Source organism: Prionailurus bengalensis, chromosome B2, assembly GCF_016509475.1.
Source record: "Prionailurus bengalensis isolate Pbe53 chromosome B2, Fcat_Pben_1.1_paternal_pri, whole genome shotgun sequence".
NCBI classification, from domain to species: Eukaryota; Metazoa; Chordata; class Mammalia; order Carnivora; family Felidae; genus Prionailurus; species Prionailurus bengalensis.
This window is the reverse complement of record NC_057349.1, coordinates 105,896,590-105,912,546: the sequence shown is the minus strand read 5'-3', so window position 1 is coordinate 105,912,546 and position 15,957 is coordinate 105,896,590. Positions and strand designations below refer to the sequence as shown.

Genomic DNA, 15,957 nt, shown 5'->3' with positions numbered 1-15,957 from the left:
CATATATATATGTGTGTATATGTATACACACCTTCGCATATATACATACATACTACTCTAATTTGATTGGACAGTTTCTATTCTGAGTGTCTGGTGGGGGAAAGGGTGGTTGGGGAAGGGGGAAAGTGCACATCTAGGGATACCCTTACCTCTGCTGATCTCATTTTCTTCCCCACAAATCACAGTGGTCTGTCATTAAATACAGAACATTAAAAAAAGAACACCGTCGTTGCAATTTTCTTCCTTATTCAACAAACTCCTTTGACAACATTTTAAAGCACAGCTTTTAAAATATTTTATTTTTTATTTGTTTCCCCTGCTGTGATAATATGACACTTGATGCTGACTCTGGCTGTTCAGATCTCTTCTCGGCACACTGCCTGTTCCCCCTGCCCATGCTGGTCCCTCCCCTGCATTGGATTTTCTCTTCTTTTTCAGAAAGACCGTAGAGATTTTGATCATTTCTTATTTGATCTTCCTCAACTGTTTTGGATTCTATGGCCCTCAGAATTAGTTTTAGGTTGACAACAGATGTTTTTGAAGAAAATGCATTATTTCTCAGCTAGAAGTTTATGTTGTATTCTATGCAAATGTCCTTGAAACCAGGGAGCGGAACTATTTTCTTCTGCCTGGGAAAGGAGTATAAATTATCATCCATTAGTAAAATAGGACAATGTCTTTTTACTAGAGAATAAAAATAAAAAACAAAAAAACATTACACTGGAACATATTCTCAATAGTCTGTGCTTACTTTTCACCTCAAGTGATTTTTTTCCTTGAGGATAGATGGAAGGGTCAGGGTTGGCTAAGAAGTGATAAAACACAGGGGAGAATTCACTCCATATGTAAAAAAACAATTATAGGTCTTTCTTGATTGAGATAAAAAAAAAACTGCCTGAGAATCTTTTTATATGATTAAAGTAAAATTACCTCCCCCTCTCCCCAAACCATCCCTGGGGAGACTGTGTCAAGAAAGGCAGAGAGAGTTCAAGGCTCTCAAGTGCTGAAGCAGCCCAGGATTGGATTTCTAATGCTGTAGCTCCCAGGCAATCATTGTGCTGCCCAGTTGCCTGTGTTTATATAATGTATATCTTTTCTCACAGTGTTATAACTTCCATAATTATTCTGTTCTTTTCTATTAATACTTGGCTATTTTACACTTACAATTTTTTTTAATGTTTATTGTTGAAAGAGAAAGAGAGAGAGAGAGAGAGAGAGAGAGAGAGAGACAGAGCACAAGTGGGGGAGGGGCAGGGAGAGAAGGACACGCAGAATTCGAAGCAGGCTCCAGGCTCCGAGCTGTCAGCGCAGAGCCCCATGTGGGGCTCAAACCCACCAATCATGAGATGATGACCTGAGCCTAAGTCAGCTGCTTAACCGACTGAGCCACCCAGTTGCCCAGATACTTCACTATTTTACACTTTAAATAAAGTAGAACTGAATAGGAATACATGCTTTATAGATATGGAGATCGAGATAGGTATGTAGATGGAGACTTAAACTCAGCTACCCACACCTGCAGGAAATCAAACTCTTCAACCATTAATGCGTCAACCCAGGAAGCTGGGAATTTCTGCACATGGTCCTTGGAGGAAGTAGTCTTGAAAATGTTAGCTTAACAAAGTATAAGTTGGAAAATGATGTTAGCCCGTGAGAGGGCTTATCCCTGGTAATTAAAAACAAAATTAGATCATATTGTTCCTAAAAATCTTTTTATGGCTTCGCATTGCTGTTTCAGAAAAATTACGAACTACCGTTTGCTGGCTCCCCGGCCTCTTCTTGCACCCCTCTCCCTGTTCTCTGTGCCGGCCACACTGGCCTTTCCCTCTTCTGAGCACAGGAGGCACACTCCTGCCTCCCAGCTTTTACCCTTAAGACCCATAGGAGCCCAGCTCCTTGAAATCACTTAGGCCTTGCTCTAGGGTCATCTTTGCATGGTCCTTTCTGAGCGCCCTGATGAGACAGCCTTCCTGCCCAGTCAGGACTTATGCCTTCAACTTGTCTTATTTTCTTCATAATACTTTTCATGATCTGTTTTATTTTATTTTATTTTTTATGGCTTTTTTTCTTTTGTAAGTTTGTTTATTTATTTATTTATTGAGAGAGAGAGACAGAGACAGAGAGAGAGAGAACAAGCTGGGGAGGGGCAGAGAGAGACAGAGACAGAGGATCCAAAGTGGGCTCTGTGGTGAGAGCAAATAGCCCGATTCGGGGCTTGAACTCAGGAACTGGGAGTTCATGACCTGAGCCCAAGTCAGTTGCTTAAGCAACTGAGCCACCCAATCAATCACCCCTGAATGTATTTTGTTTAAAAGAATTTTTACTCTGTTGTTGTCGGTCTTCTTCTAAGAGAACGTACATTCCATGAAGGTAGGGAACTTACTGGTCTTGCTCCCTGCCAGATCCTTCAAGCCTGAACCCGTGCTTGGCACACACAAAAAACGTACTCAACAAACACGTTTTGAATGAATGAACAGTGTTTTAGGGAAAGAAGCCACAATTCCTATGGAGAGGCTGTAACTAGGGGCATCCCAGGAGGGTGGTAGGTGTGTCCTCCTTGTGCTACAGGAGTAAGAAAAGGCATTTTGCAGCATGTGAGCCAGGCTGATAAACACAGGAGTGGAGCCAGAGGACAATGAGACAAGTGGTTTTACTACAATGGGAGAAATGGCAGTAGGGACTAAAACAGAGGCAGCAGGTCGATGTAGCCCCTGGGAAGCATGCACTTGGCTTCTGCAGTGGGAATGGTAGCTCAGTAGCCCGGAATAAATACACTATAATTGCCCCATCCACGGGCTCTGGGCTCAGATTCTCTGGATTCCTTAAATCCAAAACCTTTAGATGCTCTCTAGGCAATTTGAGCACTGGGTAATGTCATGCGAAGTCCAACGTTAGATAACAGAGAGAGGGAATCTAATATACAGTGTTGCGTCCACTTGATATAATAGTTAAACTCCTTAGAGCAGAAACTTCCAGTTTTATGACTACAAGTTCCGGAGAGCTATGTACAGCATGGTGATTATAGCTAATAATACTGCATTAGATACCTGAATGTTGCCAAGAAAGTAGATCTTAAATGTTCTCACCCCAGAAAAGAAATGGTCATTGTGTGATGGGATGGAGATGTTAGCAAATGCCATTGTGTTAATCATTTTGCAACATATAAACATATCAGATTAACATGTTGTACACCTTAAATTTACACAATTTATATGTCAATTACATCTCAATAAGGCTGAAAAAAAAATACAAGGTTCACAAAGTAACAAAACATTTAAACTCCTAGATAGATCAGAATTTTATTTATGTATTTTCCCCTGAAAAAAAAATGCAAGAAAAATAAGCCCACAATTTCCTGGGCAGTCAGTACTAGCTGTATTTCCAAATAAACACTATTCCATCTCCTTTCTTCTTCCTTGGTGACTTGGAAAAAAATTTCCATGTTACATGATATAGTTTTGTTGCCACTTGGTATATTTATTCTCTCCTCAGGTAATGAACATGTTGAATGCATTTTATTGAAACCTGCAATAAGGATGTGAAAAGTATACTAAACCCTTAAGTTAAATAATCCTGAGCCCAGACTGAGGTATTTAAATTAATCCTTAACTAAGCAAACCCGAGCTTATCAGCCTGTACTTCCTTTGAGTGCCCAGGTCAAACATTGTGCAGCTAGTATTTGTAAATTACCTGGGATGTTTAGGGCAAATGTGTCATGTCATCGTTTCCACCATCATCATGAGAAACAATAGCATGTTGTTTTAGGTATTATAATTGCAAATTGACTGAGAGCAGGAATATGGATCATGATTGTGCTACAGTCACAATTTGTGCCTTTTCTCCAAGAGTTTTTTTCCCCTTCCTTTCTTTTCTTTTCTCTTTCTTGTTTTGTTTTCTTTCTTTCTTCCTTCTTTCCTCCCTCTCCCTCCCTCCCCCTTTCTTTCTTTCTTTCTTTCTTTCTTTCTTTCTTTCTTTCTTTCTTTCTTTTTTTCTTTCTTCCTTTCTTTCTTTCTATCTTGAATGCTAATGTATCTGTTAAGAGTTGCAGGAAATTTGTGTCTTAGTTATGAAAATGTTTACTCTTTTCAGTTAATGAAGTAAAATGTTAATCATTGTTAGGTTTTTGTAGACCTTAAAATTTAACATTACTATTTTTTAAAAATTTTAAAAATTTTAAATTTAAATTCAAGTTAGTTAACATATAGTGTGATAGCTTTTCCAGGAGTAGAATTCAGTGATTCATCACTTACATATAACACCCAGTGCTCATCCATCTATTATTAGGAAATACATAATTATAACATATGAGTATATGGTGTATACCTTCTATGATATGGAAAGTGATACACATCATTCAGTGACTGTGTGTCATATGGCTAAAAATACTTGTTAACGGAATTGGTGAATACATTTTTATTATTTTTAATATTTATTTATTTAACTTAAATCCAAGTTAGTTAACATATGGTGTAATAATGGTTTCAGAAGTAGAATTTAGTGATTCATCACTTACATGTAACACCCAGTGCTCATCATAACAAGTGCCCGCCTTAACACCCATCACCCGTCTAGCCCATTCTCCCACTCAACACCTTTCCAGCAACCCTCAGTTTTTTCTCTGTATATTAAGAGTCTCTTATGGTTTGCTCCCTCTATTTTTATTCTATTTTTCCTTCCCTTCCCCTATGTTCATCTGTTTTGTTTCTTAAATTCCACATATGAGTGAAATATGATATTTGCCATTCTCTGACTATTTTTGCTTAGCATTATACATTCTAATTCTATCCATGTTGTTGCAAATGTCAAGATTTCATTCTTCTTGATCATTAGTAACATTCCATTGTATATATAAACCATATCTTCTTTATTCATCAGTTGATGGACATTTGAGCTCTTTCCATAATTTGGCTATTGTTGATAGTGTTGCCGTAAACATTGGGGTGCATGTGCCCCTCCGAATCAGCTCTCCTGTATCCTTTGGATAAATACCTAGTAGTGCAATTGCTGGGTCATAAGGTAGTTCTATTTTTAGTTTTTTGAGGAACCTCCATACTGTTCTCCATACAGTTTGCATTCCCACCAACTCAGCAAAAGGGTTCCCCTTTTTCCACATCCTTGCCAACATCTATTGTTTCCTGGGTTGTTAATTTTAGCCATTCTGTCAGGTGGTTTTGATTTGTAGTTCTCTGATGAGCAGTGATGTTGAGCATCTTCTCATGTGTCTGTTAGCCATCTGAATGTCTTCTCTGGAAAAGTGTCTTTAACACTGGTATTAAGATATTTATTAAAATGTTCAAGTTATTAAGAAATGTAGTCAGTTTTTAATTTCTCAAGGAAAGCATGGATATATAAAATAAATAGTCATCATTTTAAGCTAAAGTTTAAAGTGATTAACTCACTGACCTTTGACCAAGATGGCAAACATATAATTGCATGGTTGAGCTCAGCGTTTTTTTTTTTCCCCACTGTGGGGTGTCACATATTATAGGGTCATGAAATCAATTTGGTGAATAAAGAGTCACAACAAATTAATAGAATAGAACAGAACATATATGAGTGCATCACAGGTATGGGGTTTCTTAATGGGATAAAGTTGTTCTAAAATTAGATTGTGGTGATGGTTGCCCAATTTTATGAGTATAGTGAAAAACCACTGAACTGTGTGCTTTAAATGGCTGAATTTTATGGCATATGAAATAGATCTCAGTAAAACTGTTAATAAAAAAAGAAAAAAAGTAAGTGCTGTTTCAAGATTCCCTACCCTCCCCCCCCCCCCCCAAAACCAAGTTGTGTGCCAAGTTGTTTTGTGAAAATGTGTTTTGGAATCTGGGACATGATCAAAAAAGTTTGAAAGGTGCTGTTCTAATTCCACTAGCAAATGGAAACTTTAAGTACTGCGGTGGAAATAATTGATACACCGGTATGCTTATATAGCAGGCATTCGCATTTCACAATTTAGTTGAAATGTATCAGCGAAAGCAGTTCCTGGGCTGCACTGACTGGTATGGTCCCTGTCTTCCTTAGCGAGAATCATGTGAGGTTGGCTGCAGCGGTGCTGAAGGTGCATACGAAGAGGAAGTGCTGGGTAAGCAGATGCGCGCCACTATTATTGAAAATAATCAACACCACTCGAGGGACTGTGCGTATGTAAGGAGAATGAGCCACCTTCTAAACTATCTAGACTTCTGGGGCGCCTGGATGGCTCAGTCGGTTAAGCGGCCAACTCCTGATTTCGGCTCAGGTGTGGGTTCAAGCCCACATCACATGGGGCTCTGCGCTCCCAGCATGGAGCCTGCTTCGGATCCTCTGTCTCCCTCTTTCTGCCCCTCCCCCACTCGCCCTTTCTCTCAAAAATAAATAAACATTAAAAAATTTTAAAAAATATTTAGACTTCTCTATCTCAGTGTAATAAAAATATATATACATATATAGAAAAAAATTCAATATTTTCAAATGTGGAAGCCATTGTGATAGAAACTCAGCAAAACTCTTCTTTTATTAAAAAAAAATTAAAAAAAATTTTTTTTTCAACGTTTATTTATTTTTGGTACAGAGAGAGACAGAGCATGAACGGGGGAGGGGCAGAGAGAGGGAGACACAGAATCGGAAACAGGCTCCAGGCTCTGAGCCATCAGCCCAGAGCCTGACGCGGGGCTCGAACTCACAGACCGCGAGATCGTGACCTGGCTGAAGTCGGACGCTTAACCGACTGCGCCACCCAGGCGCCCCCCCCCAAAAAATTTTTTTTTAATTTATTTATTTTTGGGACAGAGAGAGACAGAGCATGAACGGGGGAGGGTCAGAGAGAGAGGGAGACACAGAATCTGAAACAGGCTCCAGGCTCTGAGCTTTCAGCACAGAGCCCGACGCGGGGCTTGAACTCACAGACCGTGAGATCATGACCTGAGGTGAAGTTAACCGGCTGAGCCACCCAGGCGCCCCGCAAAACTCTTCTTTTAGAGCAAAATAAGGTGCAGAGCACATGACCGAGGTTTAAAATTGGAGGTTTTGCGCTCACTTCAGTAGGTGAGATCACTTCCATCTTAATGAAAGAGACAACTATGAATCCTAACTAGATTTGAGGTCAGGAAATGCCACTGTTTTAATGAACCAAAAGCATAAGAATATTTTATTTAACATGCAGTTAATTATTCAGCTAACAGCTCGTCAGCAGAGTATCTACTATCTGCCTGGCTCCCTACAAGGCCCTGGGAAGTTTGCTGAATGTCTAGAAACTATGCTTCTTGCTTTTAGATTCTGATTAAGCAGGGTACTTGGCTATACGTCTACAGTTCCCTTTGATTTCAGAGCAGGTTGGGTGTGTCTTAGTGAATTTGCCCTAGTGTGTTAATTCTCTAGTGGTTTCTGAAGAACCAGCTCTTTGGTAAGTCACAGCCTGGATGTTAGTAGCTTTCTTTTCCAGAATTTCCAGTGTCTTCCTCCCACGAAGAGGTAGACTGTTCCCTCCAGACGGGGGAGTGATTGATTCTCCTGTAAGTTGTGCTCTTTGCTTCAATGGCTTGCTCCTTGCTCTCAGTGACTGATGGAGACCGGAAGGAGGATCTTGCCTGGCTGTTCTGATTTGCTTCTGCCCTTTGGTATCCCACAAAAGAACCCCCTTGACATTTCTGTGGAGAGATAAGTGATAGTACATTCTTTTCCTTCTGTGTAGTGGGAATTAGCTATGGATAAAATTTATATTCTATGGTTTCCAAACTGTGCTCCGAAGAACCTCCCTCCCCTCTCCCCCTTCCTCCTCCCCCTCCCCCTCCCCCCTCCCAGTGCATCACACATACCTCATAGGAAAGCATGGGGCATTTTAAACATTTAAGGGAAACATAGGGGTAGTTGATCTTCTGGACATTATTGGAACTACTAGTTGTAGGTAGTCATGGTATAAACAATGAAATGAGCTACATTCCTTTCTATATCATATCTTTGCAACAATGAGTTTTTTTGGTGATTGCTGGGATAAAAGCAAGTACCATAAGGAACTCAACTTGGAACAGGTTGCCCAATAGGCACACAGATCCCATTAGTGTGCAATTCATTTTTTTTTAAAGTTTATTTCTTCATTTTGAGAGAGAGAGCACCAGCAGGGGAAGGGCAGAGAGAGAGGCAGAGAGAGAGAGAATCCCAAGCAGGCTCCACAATGTCAGCACGGAGCCCGATGTGGGGCTTGAACCCCTGAACTGTGAGATCATGACCTGAGTGGAACTCAAGAGTTGGACGCTTAACCGCTTGAGCCATCCAGGCACACCAGTGTGCAATTCTCTTTATTGAAGGATTAAATACATATATTGTCTTTCTATTTATGTGTGTTATTATTTTTTTTTCAAATATCTGCTAAGGTGAAAGGACACGCATAACTTAAGTTATACTTAATACATGGAGCTGTTTGGTAATTCTTTTGGTCCAGGGAGTTATGCAAAAATTACTGAGAAACTAAAGATGCCAGAACTGAGAAAGTTCGGAAAGCTTTGAGTTGCGTTCCTTTCTTATATTCCAGAATTATACTAACAACTTAATTATATATTTTTATAATACAAGTGTAATTGGTGCTTTATTTAATATTTCACACTGGTTATGGATCAATGTCTATATACCATTAACAAATGATATGTATCAAGTCTAAATAAAAGCAATTGTGCTTACAGGCCATATCTTCAGTTTGTTATAATGAATCTTTTTGCCCAAACACCTAAGATCCTTTTTTGTCTCTAACACACCTAGTACCTAGTTCGCCTATTTCTGAGTCTGCTGTATTATTCTGTTTCAGATACCGTCCGTGTCTCTCTTCCACGTGGTGGAAATAGCAATGGTGAAATAAAAAGAACTAATATTTGTTAGGTATTTATGAGTCAGGCACTGTTAAAAGTAATTTATAGATATTAGCTCTTTTTGCGCTCAGAGGTATAAATACTATTTTTAATCCCCATTTTACAGATGAGAAAAATGAGGCACAAAAGTATATATATTTGCTTAGGGCTGCATAGAAAGGGATGGTATTGAATGAACTAGAGAGGGAGTAACTTGATTTTAACCCAACTGTCTGATTTCAGGGGCTTTTCTTACCCACTCAGCTGTGTATTGAAAGTCGTATACAGCTCAGTTCAGCTTCTTTTTCTTTTTTCTTTTTCTTTTTTTTTTTAATTTTAACGTTTTATTTATTTTCATTTATTTTTGAGACAGGGAGAGACAGAGCATGAACGGGGGAGGGTCAGAGAGAGAGGGAGACACAGAATCTGAAACAGGCTCCAGGCTCTGAGCCGTCAGCACAGAGCCCGACGCGGGGCTCGAACTCACGGACAGTGAGATCGTGACCTGAGCAGAAGTCGGACCGCTCAACCGACTGAGCCACCCAGGCTCCCCTCAGCTTCTTTTTCTCATTTAGTTGACTCTTGTCCTGATATTTTTTTTTTTTCCAACGTTTATTTATTTATTTTTGGGACAGAGAGAGACAGAGCATGAACGGGGGAGGGGCAGAGAGAGAGGGAGACACAGAATCGGAAATAGGCTCCAGGCTCTGAGCCATCAGCCCAGAGCCTGACGCGGGGCTCGAACTCGCAGACCGCGAGATCGTGACCTGGCTGAAGTCGGACGCTTAACCGACTGCGCCACCCAGGCGCCCCTTGTCCTGATATTTTAGAACAAACCTACTTGACCTCTGATTGTACACGCGCATTGCCATGGCTTGCAAACATCTCTACATCTAGTTATGAAGTTTACCTTTACTTGCATTTACTGATATAACTCTGGTCCCTTCTGCCCAGGTCTCAACTTACCTTCTTTCTGATTCTTTCGGATCTTCCTCTTTGCTGACAACTCCACACTGGACTCTTCTTTAGCATGTCAACCTTAAAAATAAAGTAGCCAGTTATTTCACTAGCAATATGGGTTTATTCAGGAATTAGCAAAGGAATTGCAATTTGGGGTGAGCAAACTATGGCAAACTGTAGGTAAGCCCAGAGAACAGAGGGAATGTAGGTTTTTATAGAGGAAAGAGGGAAACTGGGGAGGGTTGTTTTGAACAAAAGTTCACTGCAGAAGAACAGGAGTTCGAGATTGTGTTAGTGCATTGTTGCTGGAGTGTGGAGGGATCTTCCTTCTTTTTCTTTAAAAAAAAAAAATCCCGTGTAAAAAATGTCCTCCTTGTCAGGATAATTCTTATCCTCCTTCTTGCTGCTGGTTGTGCAGGGTGCAATGAACGGTACATGTGTGAGAGCTCCCCCCATCAGGGCTTCTTGATTCCACTTTATTTATTTATTTTTTAATTTTTTTTTAACGTTTATTTACTTTTGAGACAGAGAGAGACAGAGCATGAACAGGGGAGGGTCAGAGAGAGAGAGGGAGACACAGAATCTGAAACAGGCTCCAGGCTCTGAGCTGTCAGCACAGAGCCCGACGCGGGGCGTGAACTCACGGACCGCGAGATCACGACCTGAGCCGAAGTCGGACGCTTAACCGGCTGAGCCACCCAGGCGCCCCTCTTGATTCCACTTTAAATGAGGTTTCCTTTATTTTTTGAAAAAGGTTTTCCACTGCATATTCCAGTCCCCGCGATTAAGTGTCTCACACCATAAAACAGGGGAGGAAATGGAGCTGTGCTTTGTTTGTGTAGTTATAAAAGCTAAAAATGAACTATAAATAAAAGAATCAGCAGAGAAGGGTTGTGCTAAGCCTCTCTGGGGGCTAGAACCTCAGATGATGGTGGCTTTCTTTTTTCTGGGTCATGGGATATTCTGGTACTATGGACTTTAATTAGTCCAGATTCAGTATCTATAATGATCAGAATGCTGTCAACTTTTAATCAGAAAGAGTGAGGTCGTGGAAGTTTGTATTTACCCATTTTAAGTTTCTTACAAAAACTTATTATGTTTTCTCAACCAGAGTAGTGATTATTTATTTTTTTATAAAAGAAATTGTATCCTCTAAGGTCAGGAACAAGGCAAGGATGCCTGCTTTTAAAATTTTTTTTTTTTAACATTTATTTATTTTTGAGACAGAGAGAGACAGAGCATGAATGGAGGAGGGGCAGAGAGAGAGGGAGACACAGAATCGGAAACAGGCTCCAGGCTCTGAGCTGTCAGCACAGAGCCCGACGTGGGGCTCGAACTCACAGACCGCGAGATCATGACCTGAGCCGAAGTCGGACGCCTAACCGACTGAGCCACCCAGGCACCCCAAGGATGCCTGCTTTTAACACTTCTATTCAACATAGTACAGGAAATTCTAACCAGAGCAATGAGGCAGGAAAAAGAAATAAACCATCCAAATTTGAAATGGGGAAGGAAGATTATCCCTGTTTGCAGATAATATGATGTTATATGTAGACAGTGCTAAAGATAGCACACAAAACTGTTAGAACTAATAAATTTGTACAAAGTCAACACATGAAAATCAGTTGCATTTCTATTCTCTAATAATGAGCAATCTGAAAAGGAATTTAAGAAAGCAATTCCATTTACAATAGCATCAATAAGCACACAATACTTAGGAACTAACTTAACCAAGGAGGTCAAAGTATTTCAAAATAAAACTGTAAGGCATTTCTGAAACAAAGAAGACATAAATAGACATCCCATATTCTTGGATCGAAAGACAATATAGTTAAGATGTCAATGCTAACACAAAGCAACCTACAGATCTAATGTAATCCCTATTAAAATCCCAGTATCTTTTGTAGAAATAGAAAGACATGTTCTAAAATTCATATGGAATCTAAAGGGACCCCAAACCCTAAAAAGAAGAACAAAGCTGGATGACCCATACTTCCTGATTTCAAACTTAGAGTAATAAGTTGCAGTCATCAAAATAGTGTGACATTGGCAAAAAGACAGACATATAGATCAATGGATTAGAATAGAGTCCAGAAATAAATCCTATTTGGATAGTCAAATGATTTTTGACAAGTGTGCCTAGATTATTCAAAGGGAAAAAGACAGTCTTTTCAAGAAATGGTGTTGGAAAACTGGATATCCACATACAAAAGAATGAAGTTGGACCCTTACATAATATCATATGAAAAAATTAACTCAAAATGGATTCATGACCTAAATGTAAGACCTAAAACTGTACAACTTTTAGAATTAAAAATAGAGCAAAAGCTTTACAACATTGTATTTGGCAATGACTTATTGGATATGGCACAAAACAAAAGCAACAAGAGAAAAAAATAGACAAGTTGGACTTCAGTAAAATTTAAAAAATATGCATCAATAGACACTGTCAATAGAGCAAAAAGGCAACAACATAATGGAAGAAAATATTTGTAAATCATATATCTGATAAGGGATTCATATCCAGAATATATTGAGACTCTTAAAATTTAACAACCAAAACAAACCAAACAATCCAATTCAAAAATAGGTGGAGGAGTTGAATGGATATTTCTCCAAAGAAGATATACAAATGATCGATAAGCACAGGAAATGATACTCAACATCACTAAACAATTGGGGAAATGCAAATTAAAACTAGGATGGTTACTCTCAAAAAAAAAATCCAGAAAACTAAAAGTGTTAATGAGGATGTGAAGCAGTTGGAACACTTGTGCATTGTTGGTGGCAATGTAAAATGGCATAACCTCTGTGCTAAACAGCATGGTGGTTCCTTAAAAAATTAAAAATAGATTTACCATATAATCCAGCAATTCCCCTTGTGGGTGTATACTCAAAATAAAGCGGGGTCATGAAGTGATATTTATACACTGATGCTATCTATCCACTTCTTATTGAATTCACGATAGCTAAAACATGAAAGCAATCCAAGTGTCCATTGATGGAGGAATGGATAAGCAAACTTTGATACATACATACAATGGAATGTTATTCAGCCTTAAAAATGAAGGAAATTGACTATTATGTTTTCTCAACCAGAGTAGTGATTGTTTATTTTTTTATAAAAGAAATTGTATCCTCTAAGGTCAGGAACAAGGCAAGGACGCCATGTTCAACATGGATGAATCTTAAGGACATTATGTTAAGTGAGATCAGCCCTGTCACAAAAAGACAAATAGTGTTTGATGACACTTATGTGAGGGATCAGAGTATTCAAAATCACAGAGACAGAAAGTAGAATGGTGTCTGCCAGAGGCGGGGGTGCGGGTGGGGGTAAAGAATGGGAAGTTCGTGTTTAATGGGTAGAGTTTCAGTTTTGCAAGAGGAAAAGAGTTCTAGAGATGGATGGTGGTTATGGTTGCACAACAATATAAATGTACTTAATACCACTGAACACACTTAAAAATTTTTTTTTAAATTTTTTTTCAACGTTTATTTATTTTTGGGACAGAGAGAGACAGAGCATGAACGGGGGAGGGGCAGAGAGAGAGGGAGACACAGAATCGGAAGCAGGCTCCAGGCTCTGAGCCATCAGCCCAGAGCCTGACGCGGGGCTCGAACTCACGGACCGCGAGATCGTGACCTGGCTGAAGTCGGACGCTTAACCGACTGCGCCACCCAGGCGCCCCTTAAAAATGTTAAGACAGTAAATTTTTGTCATGTGTATTTTACACAATAAATAATTGGGGTGGGGGAAGCAAGCTCAAGTAGTAAATCAGTCACAATTTTGGAAAATAGAAAAAGTAAAGTGAAATAACTTCATCCCCGGGGAACATACCATTCCAAATTCTAGCCCCTTGTACAGTGCCTGAAAGTAGCACCAATAAATGTGTGTTGCCAGTTGTGATGTTACTAATGTTTAGAAGACACAAGATATTTTACATTATAGAACAACTGAATATAGAATCCTTTGGAGTACAACTACTTGTACATATAAAAATAACTTACTGGGACACCTGGGAGGATCAGCCCGTTAAGCGTCTGACTTCGGTTCAGATCATGATCTCACAGTTTGTGAGTTTGATCCCCACGTTGGGCTCTGTGCTGACAGCTTGGAGCATGGAGCCTGCTTCAGATTCTGTGTCTCCCTTTCTCTCTCTGCGCCTCCCACACTTATGCTCTGTCTCTGTCTCCCTCTCTTTCAAAAATAAATAAATTAAAAACAATAAAAATGATTTATTGACAAGATGAGCAATAATGAGAATTGTAGTGTGAATTGGGATACATGTTCTGGGACAATGAATGGTTCTGTTATGTACCATATTCCTGACACCCAGCCCCCTCACCCAGAAGGAAGTGGTTTAGTAAAAGAAAACTGGACATTCTCAGAACGCTCCATGGTCCTTGCCTGTAAAAAAAAAAACAAAAAAAACCATATTAATGAATACTATGGGGAAAACAAGAAGCCAGACTGATTCGCTGATTTTCAGAATATTAACCAGTTGACTATATGCATCTTTTATTATTCAGGTGGGTTTTTGTGGCAAGATGTAGTTGTAACAAGAGAGTCCTGAGAGCACTAGATGAAACGGACACCCTTTCTTCTGATATGACAGACAGAGGTGCATGGCGAATGAAATCTTCCTTTCTCCCCAGAAAATGCAGACCTCCCCACAGCACCCTTTGCTTCTTCCATCGGAAGCCATAGTGTGACGTTACGATGGAAATCTGCCAACATCTCTGGAGTCAAATACATCATTCAGTGGAAATACGCACAACTTCCTGGAAGCTGGACTTATACTGAGGTGTGAAAAGCTGCCTATGTACATACACACAGATTTTTTTTACAAATTATTAGCAGTGCCAAATTACTGCATATATTATAGGCATAAAGACATTTTGGAGAAGATTCAAGTATAATGTGAGTGGTTGGATTAGATGAATTTTAATCTCTAGTACTCCCACACGTTGATGCTAAATCCTTTATTTTAGAAGAAAACATATTATTAGACACATATTTTGTTCCTTCAGCACAACATCACATACTCAATACTCATAAACATTGATCCTTATCTGCCCATCCCACCCACAGTGATCCCAACTAGGAGGGAGGGCAAGAAGGTCACCTAGAACTGTCCCTTTTAGGAAAGCAAGCATAAGCAAGTTCAGAGAATAATCCCAAGACACTAAGTATATTAACATAGAAAAGTTAAAGTAAAACCTTGAGGTACATGGCAGAGGGCTGAATCCATAGTTTTGCAATTTTGAAGAAGGAGGGACTTTTGGTGTGAATTATGTCGACTGACATCTGGATGGCTCAGCTCTAAGCTCCAGGCTTCTGTTTTTTTCCTGGTCTGACGGGCCCTGGGTCACCCCATAGCCAAAAAAGTCATGCATCTTTTACAAACTAATCTGTGTTCTTGAGTCGCACCGTGCAGTGGTGATTCTGTAAATGCTGACTATTAATCTCTCATTGATGTAGGCTGTGTCCAAGCTCTCATACACAGTAGAATCCCTGCATCCCTTCACTGAGTATATTTTTCGAGTGGTCTGGATCCTCACAGCCCAGCTACAGCTGTCTTCTCTGCCAAGTCCCAGTTACAGGACTCATCCTTATGGAGGTATGGTGCACCCGTGTTGCTTATGAAATGAGGAGATTATTCCAAAGTTTTAGTTTGGTTTGTGTTTATTTTAAATAACGAAATAAATGATTCCTTCATCAATCGATCCGTTCAGTAACTGCGTACCTCACTATATGTCAAGTCGCTATACCTCTGGGATCAACTGGCATTCTAGGTGCTCCCTGTACCTCTGTGGTCAATACAGAACTCCCTGTTCTTGTGCTGCTCACCTTTTGGAGGAGGAGACATAACTCTAAGGAGTAAACATAATAAATAAGGAAAGTAGATTGTAATTGGGAAGGTGCTGTGTACTATGGTAAGAGGAACATTTTTTAAAAAATTTATTTATTTATTTTTGAAAGAGACTGGGGGAGGGGCAGAGAGACAGGGAGAGAGAGAATCTCAAGCAGGCTCCATGCTCTCAGCCTGGAGCCCCATGCAGGGCTCCATGCGGGTCTCTTAGAGGGGCTGCACGCTGGGCTCGATGCAGGGATCACACTCACAAACCATGAGATCATGAGCTGAGTCAAAATCAGGAGTCAGACACTTAACTGTCT

The 15,957-nt window shown here is 39.8% G+C and overlaps 1 protein-coding gene across 2 annotated transcripts in view; it reads left to right on the top strand.

Moving 5' to 3' along the window:
• The window catches only part of ROS1 (ROS proto-oncogene 1, receptor tyrosine kinase), a 122,413-nt gene that overhangs the window by 10,847 nt on the left and 95,609 nt on the right, over positions 1–15,957 (top strand). For both annotated transcript variants that reach the window (XM_043592200.1, XM_043592199.1), the window contains exons 5-7: positions 6,025–6,085; positions 14,436–14,584; positions 15,262–15,400. In XM_043592200.1, coding sequence (XP_043448135.1) covers positions 6,025–6,085; positions 14,436–14,584; positions 15,262–15,400 — 349 coding nt within the window. The remainder of the gene's footprint in view (positions 1–6,024; positions 6,086–14,435; positions 14,585–15,261; positions 15,401–15,957) is intronic.